Below are 9,716 nucleotides of genomic sequence, written 5' to 3' on the forward strand. Positions count from 1 at the left end.
ATATTCTACTTTGAATGCCTACACTCTATATTAACCTACATCCTATAAATCATTCAAACCCCATTTCAAAGCTCCATGTCATCCATGAAGGATTTGTGGAGAACTCAAACTGCAAATGATTTCTTGTATTTCCTAGCCACTTTTAGGACTCACAGTCTGCCACATATCTCATTTGATTTATGTAACACTCGTCTTAGCATTTGGTTTACCTGTCACATATTTTAGCTTTTGGTTTGCCTGCCATCTTATTGTGTGTTATTCTATTATTCCCTAAGATATACCTTGTTTCAATAAGACTGTCACCTCCTTAAGACAAGGACTATTGCTTTTTTTTTTTAGTACTACAGCATCCATACAGCACAGTACTAGACCCAAAATGCACCATCAAAACTTGACAGAATTAAATAGCTATTTTGCAATTCATTAAACAGTTAACTATAACTCACCATAATGTTTTCCATCATTTAAAAAATCTTCCTATTCCAAATGCAATTAATAAACTCAAAGTCCAAAAGGTGAATACAGTACCTTATCATACTGACAGACAATTACATTATCTGTGTCAAACAGGTCTGGCACATCCTGCTCACTAACATCATCTCCAGAATTTAAAGGATCCTAAAGATGAAAGATGATCACATTAAGAAATTTCATGATGCTTCAAATTTTTTAAAGATAGAGAAACATATAGAAATGAAGAGCTTAGAGAGGCAGAATTATATTATACTTTAAAGTCAAACAGCTGAGTTTTAATCCCAGCTTGGCTACTTAATAATCATATGACTGATCTTATGCAAGTTACTAAAACTCCTCATATCTCAATTTTCTCATTAATACAATAAGGATAGTAATAAGATGCACAGGACTGGGACTATTAAATAAGGCAGAAAAGATTTAGTGTTATATGATATATATGTAATGTAAATCTACCACAACTGATAGCTAATACTCATATGTACTCCTTAATTACCATATTCCACCCAGATGTGTACTTATTAGAACTAGAACAGATACTATATACTTCTACACAGGCTACCTTCTTAACCTCCACTTCCATCCCCTAAACCTTCCACTACCTCTAATCAAGAACAACAAATACATAAGACAATTTCTAAACACTTACTACTAATTTAAATTACAGTTTAAGGTTAAAAGTTTAAGTCCCAACATACAAATAAGTCTCATTTTAAAGCGCAAAAACACAGAAATATTGTAATTGATCTTGGTTCCCAAGTATACTGAAGCACAAATGTTGTAAGTTAATAAAGAAAGTCTGAGCTCAAAAGTGATCCTCACCTCTTCCACAACATCTATTTGAGCATCTTCATCATCACTACTGTTTACAGGTGAATCTTCATTTGATATACTGCCAGCTTCTTCAAGCACCTTTAGATCTCCTGCATCAATAATCCCTATAAATTCATTCTCATTTACATCCCTTATACTTTCTATTTCTTCATTGGAAGATGTATCACCAGTCCCATCTATTTGAATTATTTCATTAATATCATCATCAGATACCTGAGTGCTTAAATCCATCTGAGAATTAGAATTCTAAAAAGAGAAAGAAATAAAGTTCTTCAAGTCAAATATGATGTACAAAACAATGCATCAGAATTTTAACTTACTTTGGCAAGTATTCTACAAGTGGTCACTTAAAATATATTTCTGCCTGGTCATAGTGGTGCACAAGACCAGCCTCAGTAACTCAGTGAGGCCCTAATCAATTTAGCGAGACCCTGACTCAAATTTAAAAACTTAAAAGGGCTGGGGATGTAGCTCAGTGGTAAAAATATCTCTGGTTTCAATCATATTTCTGCCTTATAAAATGACTCTCCCTCCAGATTTGAATTCCAGAATACCTCTAGCATTTCTATATAACATATATGTACATGTAACATAAGAATAGTTTTTTTAATAATAAATTAAGTAAACCTATTTATAATCATACATAAGCAACAAATGAATTCACTACTTTCATATAATATTTACCAGTTTTTATTAACATATTACCTTAAATTAACATAGTACCTATTGGCTTTTAATTATTATACTTGATTCTAAACAATTACTGAAGTAGAAAACAAATGACAGCATGTTTAATACATAACTAAAAATACAAAGGATTATACCAATGAAGTAAGTTGAACACAGAAGAACAAATAGCACATTATTCCATTTAATATGAGATACCTAGAATAGGCTAAAGCCAGCAAATTCAAAAAGATAGAAAGGTTACTAGGCCTAGGAGGAAGTAAATTATAATTTAACAAAAAGAGTTTGTTTGAGATGATGAAAGTGTTCTAGAAATGGATAGTAACGATGGTTGCACAATGTTGTGAATGTACTTAATACCACTGAATTATACACTTAAATATGGCAAAGTTTATGTTATATATATTTTTACTACAACTACAAAGATTTTAAATTAGAAAAAATGTAAAGGAAATTTAGTAATCACCTATGCTCACATAGCTACTCTTTTTATCACTACCTTCACCAATCAGAGCTAACAAATAAGCATTTGTAAAATATTTTATAGGCATTTTCTCACTTAACCTAATTGCCAAGATCAAAAAGCTAGAAAGGTGTGCAATGGAGTTAAATCCCAAAGTTGATTGTAGAGAACTGCCCTACATGCTGCTCTCCTGTTGGTTTGTCATAGACAGAATAGAGACCAACCAAATTTCAAGCTAAGGACAGGGGCTATTTCATATGATTATAAGCACCACAGAACTTAACCTTTTTGATGACTTCAGAGATCTCATGAAAACTTGGTAAAAGTTCCAGGTGCTACCATGGAGTATAGAGCACTGCTGGTTGTTTTGGAAACAAACACAAGTAGATGCACATATTACAAATATAATAGGTTACTTTAACTTCAAGGATGGGGTACAGAAGTGGAATTCAAGGACATGTAAAGCTTGGCTCTCAGCACCCAAATGGGCTTCATCATATCAGCCTCAGAAGTCTTGGAAATCTATAAGGTCACTGAAGCTAAAGAAGGCTCCCAACAGAGCTCAAGAAGCTTTACTAAGTTTCGAATAAATTGGTTTTCTTTCTACCCCTACATTTGTGAGGTACAGGTGATACTATGGGCAATATCTCAATGCACCTTCTTAAGATATATCTTTATTATCTTGAGTGGATGAATGTCCTTCTGGGACTCATACCCATAAGAATATTCCCTACAATGAATCTCTCAAAGAACCCCCAACAAATAATCTCACATAGAAAAAATAAGATTAAAAAACTGGAGTTGTGGCTCAGTGGTAGAGTGCTTGCCTACCATGTGTGAAGTACTGGGTTCGAATATCAGTACTGCATATAAATAAATAAATAAATAAATAAAGGTCCAAAAATAAAACACGTAATTAACTAGTTTGCACTGAAAAAAAGATCTTCACAGATGGAATAAGGACTATCATACTTATGCAAAAGTGAATAACTTATGTGCTCCAAAATGAAAATAAATCCAAATTATAGAAATAATTTTTATTGTATACAAAAATAATTTAGAAAATTCTTGGGGATTCCACTGCTGCCTATGATGTAAAAGCTAAAAAAAATTGCCACCAACACACTAACAATAAGAAAAAGCTAGAGAAACGTGTCACAGTAGATTGGGTAGAAAGAGGTGATAAGAGGGGAGGGGAGGGGAGAAGAGGGGGGATAAGAAGGGCAGCACAATACAATAGACACTAGTATGGCCCTATGTATAAACATGGCTGTATAACCAATGTGATCCTGCAATCTGTACATGTGGAAAACTATGATTATGTACCCCATTTGAATCAAATGTATGATATGTCAAGATCATTGTAATGTTTTGAGTAACTAATAAAAAAAACAATAAATGGGGCATTGTCAAAAAAAAACCAGAATTTAGGAAAGTCTTTGTAAGTAGTATATCGTACTGAAATAATGAATTTAAACCTGGGCACTCCTAAAGCATCATGAAAATAAAGAGATTGATAACATTAAAAAAAAGAAAAAAGAAAAAGCTAAATAAACTATAATATCACATTTTTCCTTTAATCCATCAAAGAATCCATCCTGAGGTCACAGGGCATTCAAGAAATCCGATTTTCAAGGATAACCAGCCCTTGGAAAACAGAACATACAGATATATCTCTCTGTGAGAATAGTAATACCCACTTCTGAGTATAAATATTATTTAACTTTTTTTAAGTAGCCTCTCATTTTCTAAACAAGATGTCTGACATTTAATAAAAAATAAGAAACAAAAAAGCAATGGAAACCAACCATCAAACAGAAAAGCAATCAAGAGAATCAGACCCAGAGATGTAAGAATCATCAGACTATCATGAAAAAATGAGTCACATATCTGAACAAATCTGGAGAATTTCAGCAAAGAGTATCTATAAGAGTCAAATAAAAATTCTAAAAATAAAAACAATAATAGAGCAAAAATTTCATCTGAAGGAATCATCAGATGTGACATAGCCAAGGAAATAATCAAAACACACAAGAAAAAAGAAAGTGAAAGAACACACAGAAAACAACTGCAAAGTAGCTTAATAGCTATATTAAATAGAAATGGTTAAAACATACCAATTAGAAAACAGAAATTATCAGACTGCATTAAGTTAGCAAGATCCAACCATTGGATCATTTTAAATTTGAAACTGGGAGGAGTGGCTATGAATAGAAAAAATATGTATGATGTAAACACTAATTAAAATAAAACTAAAATCCTAACATTAATATCAGAAAAAAAGTGAACTTCAGAACAAGGATTATTATCAGAGATAAATAAGAACGATTATATAATGAAAAAGGATTCAATTCAAGAAGAAAACATTAATCTTAAATATTTACATACCTGTCAATATATATATAACCTCAAAACTCCATGAATCTAAAATTGCTTGGGCTGGGGATGTAGCTCAGTGGTACAGCACATGCACTTAGCATGCACTAAGGCCCTAAAAGTTCAATCCCCAGAGTGTACGTGTGCATGCACACAAACACACACAACCATTATTAGAAGTTGAAAAATAGAGATAAATCCACATTATCTTTAGAGAAATCAAAATTCCTATCTCAGAAATTAAAAGTAAACAGAAATTCAGTAAAGACATAGAAGACAATGGAATCAATACACGTGACCCAATTGACATGTATAGACTATTCCATCCAAAAATAGCAAAATTGCTTCTTTTCAAGAGCACACAGAATGTTCTCAAAGACAGACCACATTCTGAGCCATATAACAAACCTTGACAAATTTAAAACATACAATGTATGTCCTGACAAAAAAATTAATCTAGAAATAAATAACAGAAAGATACCTAGAAAAAAACAAATATTAAAAAATTTAAAATAATAATCCCAAACATGTATGGGTCAAAGAGTAAATCACAAGGGGAATTAGAACTTAATTTATTTGAATTTAAATTAAAATAAAACAAAAACTTGTGAGATATAAACTATGTCCACAGGTAAAAGCATAGTATTAAATGATTATAAAAGAAGAAAGTCCCGATCCAATGTGGTGGTACTTGCGTATAATACTGGCAATTTGGAAAGCTGAGACAAGAGTATCAAAAGTTCAAGGCCAGCCTCAGCAAAAAACAGGTTGTGGGTAGGGATGTAGCTCAATGATAAAGGGACCCTGAGTGGAAAAGAAGGAAGGAGAAGTAACAAAGAATGATAAGACAAAGAAGGAGAAAGAGGAGGGGAAGGAAGAAGAAGGGGAGGAAGGAAAAGAGAAGGCGGTTTTAAAACAATGTTTTAATATTCCATGTAAGAAACTACAAAAATAAGACCAAGTTAAATTCAATGCAAACCAAAGGAAATAAAAATAAAGAGAGAAACAAAGAACATAAAAAAATAGAGAAAAATCAACAATACCAAATATTCATTCTTTGAAAAAGAAATTGAAAAATCTTGTGCAAACAAGTGAGTCAGCATGAGAGAGAATTCAAAATTAGAAATTACAGAAAAGATGTTACCATAAGTCCTAAAATATTAAAATGATAAGGAAATATTATGAACTTACTTATAATAAATTTTATGAATGAAGTGAATAAATTCCTTAAAAACTACCAAAGTTTAAGGAACTAAGTTAAAAGAGGGGGAAAAAAAAGCAGATGACCTAAATAGACATTTCAAAAATTTAATTCAGAGTTAAAATTCTTTCCCACAAATAAAAAGTCTGGATCCAGATGACTATCAACTCTTGCAGAAAACAGAAGAGGTACAGATATTTTTCAACTTATTTTATGAAACTAGTACTATTAACCTGATGTAGTAGTACAAAGAAAAAAAATAAAGACCAATATTCTTTATGAACAGAGAGGCAAAAATCCTCAATAAAATTTTAGCAAACTGAATTTAGCAATATATTAAAAGGATAACACAACCTGACTAAAGGAAATAATTTGGGGAGTGCATTTCAAAGTTGAACATCTGATAATCAATCAATGTGCTTTACCATATCAAATGATGAATGAAGGGAAACATTTGGTTTCAATGGATGTGGCAAAAACATTTTAAAAATTCAAAAATTCATGATAAAAACTCTCAGCAAACTTAGGTTAAAGTCATCTACAAAAAAAATTTTACAGCCAACACAATACTTGATAATGAAAGACTGAATGTTCTCCCTTTAAGAAATAAGATATCTGCTCTCACCATTCTTATTTAATTTTGCACTGGATATCTTGATGCAATAAGTCAATGGGGGAATTACTGACTGGGAAGGAATAAAAACTATTCCTATTAACAAGAAAAAAACAATTGTCTATATAAAATAATTCCAATGTATGTACAAAATAGCAACTAAAACCTATCAAGATGACAAAAACTATACATCTATATAATAGCAACAATTAGAAATTGAAATTTAAAAAACACTTTCATTTCAAGCAGCAAGAGAAATCAATTTTTCCACATACTAAGGACCCTTAAAAAGAGTTTTAGCACATTTTTCAGCATAACAATGAAGATCAGAAGGCAGTAGGATGATATAATTAAAGGGCTTAAAATGAGAAAAGGAGTTGAGTTGAATCTCTCTCCCCTACTATAAAACCCTATTACAATGGTCCATATACCTATTGCCATGACCCACCTTTAATAAAATCTGCCTTGCCATCTTAAATGAGGGAGAAATTAGAACATTCCCAGATAAAAGCTGAAGGAATTAATTACAATGAGACCTTCCCTGTAAGACACATTAAAAGGAGTCTTTTAAATTTAAAGCATGCTAGGTAATAACTCTGGTGACACAAAATAAAGAATTCTTCAGAAAAGGAAAATTACATGGAAAAATACATAAACTAGTATTATCACAATTTAGTTGGTTATTATTTTATTCTTCTCTAGGAATTAAAAAACAAAAGCATAAAATTATGTCTGTTATTAGGGGTATATAACATAAATATACAATCTGTGAAAACAGTAGGAGACAGTAGAACGGTAAAGGAATAAACTTTTGTGTATGTGTTCTTTTTTAATTTTTTTTTAGTTGTAGTTGGACACAATACCTTTATTTTATTTATTTTTATGTGGTGCTAAGGATCAAACTCAGTGCCTTGCACGTGCTAGGCAAGTGCTCTACCACTGAGCTACAAACCCAACCCCTTGTGTGTGATTAATCTTAAATTGATATAAGATAAAAATAATTATAATGCTAATATATGTGATATCCCTAGTAATCAAAGAAAATAACTATAGAATGTTCACAAAGGAAATGAGAAAGAAATCAAAATATATCATTATAAAATTATCAATTAAACACAGAAGAAAACAATATAAAAGAAAATGAGGGACAAAAAAGTTCAGACATGAAGAAAACAAATAACAAAATGGCAATTTTCCAATTATTTAAAATGTAAAATGAGTAAACTCCCCGTATTAGTCTATTTTGTGTTACTCTAATACCTAGGGCTTAGTACTTTTTAAAGAAAGAGGTTTATTTGTTCACAGTTCTTGAGGTTCAAGAACTTGCAGTCAGCATCTACTCAACTCTGGTAAGAAGCTCAAAGCAGATGGCCCAATCCCTTAAAGGTTATACTATTTCAGCACCTCCACATTGGAGACCAAGCCCTAGGACATGAACCTCTAGGGGTCAACCCATATCTAAATTACAGCATTCCCCAATCAAAAGACATGGGCCGGAAGAATGGACAAAAAGCAGGATCCAATTATATTCTGTCTACAAGAACTCACTTTAGATCTAAGGACATGCATATATTGAAAGTGAAAGGATGTAAAAATGAAGTCCATGCAAACAGTAACCCAAAAAGAGTTGTGGGGCTATGTTACTATCAGACAAAACAGACTTTAAGTCAAAAACTATTACAAAAAAAAAAAAATTACACAGTGATAAAAGAATCAGTTTACCAGAAAGATGTAATAATTAATAAACACAAGTTCACCAAACATCAGAGCAGATAAATATATCCAACATTCAAAGAATTAAAAGCAGAAATAGTTCTATAGTAGTAGGAGATTTCAATACCCTATTTAAAATGATGAACAGATGAATCAGAAAAAAGATCAATAAGAAAATAAAGAATTTAACAACATCAATCAATAGGACTTAATGGACATATAAATAACTTTTCATGCAACAAAGGCATAATACAAATTTTTTCTTTCTTTCTTTTTTTTAAATAATGGGGATTGAACCTGGGGGTGCTTAGCCATTGAGCCACATCTCCAGTACTTTTTGTTATTTTTTATTTTGAGACAGAGTCTCACTAAATTGCCTTGCTAAATTGCTGAGGCCTGCCTCAAACTTGCAATCCTCCTACCTCCATCTCCCAAGTCACTGGGAATACAGGCATATACCACCACGTATAGCAGAATACAAATTTTTCTGAAGTATATAAATAATATCCTCCAAGATTAAATATGCTAGGATATTAAACAAGTCTTTAAAAAATGTTTTAAGTTAAACTTATGCTAAGCATCTTTTCTCATCAAATGGGATAAAACTAAAATGGAAATATTAGAATTATATTTAATATAGTAATAAAAATTATACAAATAGATTTTTAATAAATAATAGTAAAATTAATAACTAGAAAATGATGTAATAAAAATGGAAAATCCACAAATTATGAAAAATATATATATTAAACAATAGGTCAAAGAAGAAATCACAAGGGAAATTATAAAATAGTTTGAGGCAAATAAAAATGAAAACACATATACCAAAATTTATGGGATGTAAGCAGTGCTAAGAGGGAAATTTACTATAAATGCTTACATTTCAAAAGACCAATCTCAAAACTGTCAAGTAAAGGACCCAGGAGAAGGAGTAGCAAAGGGGAAAGGGAGGTAGTAGGGAACTAAATTGATCAAATTATGTTTAATGCATGTCACAATCAATCCCACTATTATAATACACCAATAAAATTTTTGAAAATATAAAAAAATGAATCTCAAATTAGCAACCAACTTTACACTTTAAGAAACTAGGGATAAAAAGAATAAATCAAACTCAAAACCAGAAGAAGAAAGGAATAATTATTAGAGATAAACAAAATATAAAATCAACAAAAACTATGAGTTAGTTCTTCAAAAAGATCAAGACATAGACAAATCTTTACAGCTAGACTGAAGACAACTCAAACACTTAAAATCATTATAAAACAGGGAACACCACTACCAATCTTACAGAGATAAGAGAGAGAGAGAGAGAGAGAGAGAGAGAGAGAGAGAGAGAGAGAGAGAGAGAGAGA

The 9,716-nt window shown here is 31.3% G+C and overlaps 1 protein-coding gene across 2 annotated transcripts in view; it reads right to left on the reverse strand.

Moving 5' to 3' along the window:
* The window catches only part of Gtf2a1l (general transcription factor IIA subunit 1 like), a 45,794-nt gene that overhangs the window by 10,990 nt on the left and 25,088 nt on the right, over positions 1–9,716 (reverse strand). For both annotated transcript variants that reach the window (XM_015479680.1, XM_015479679.1), the window contains 2 exons: positions 1,297–1,554; positions 529–618 (listed from right to left, as the gene is read on the reverse strand). In XM_015479680.1, coding sequence (XP_015335166.1) covers positions 529–618; positions 1,297–1,554 — 348 coding nt within the window. The remainder of the gene's footprint in view (positions 1–528; positions 619–1,296; positions 1,555–9,716) is intronic.

The sequence above is a fragment of the Marmota marmota genome, unplaced genomic scaffold, assembly GCF_001458135.2.
Source record: "Marmota marmota marmota unplaced genomic scaffold, marMar, whole genome shotgun sequence".
NCBI lineage: Eukaryota > Metazoa > Chordata > Mammalia > Rodentia > Sciuridae > Marmota > Marmota marmota.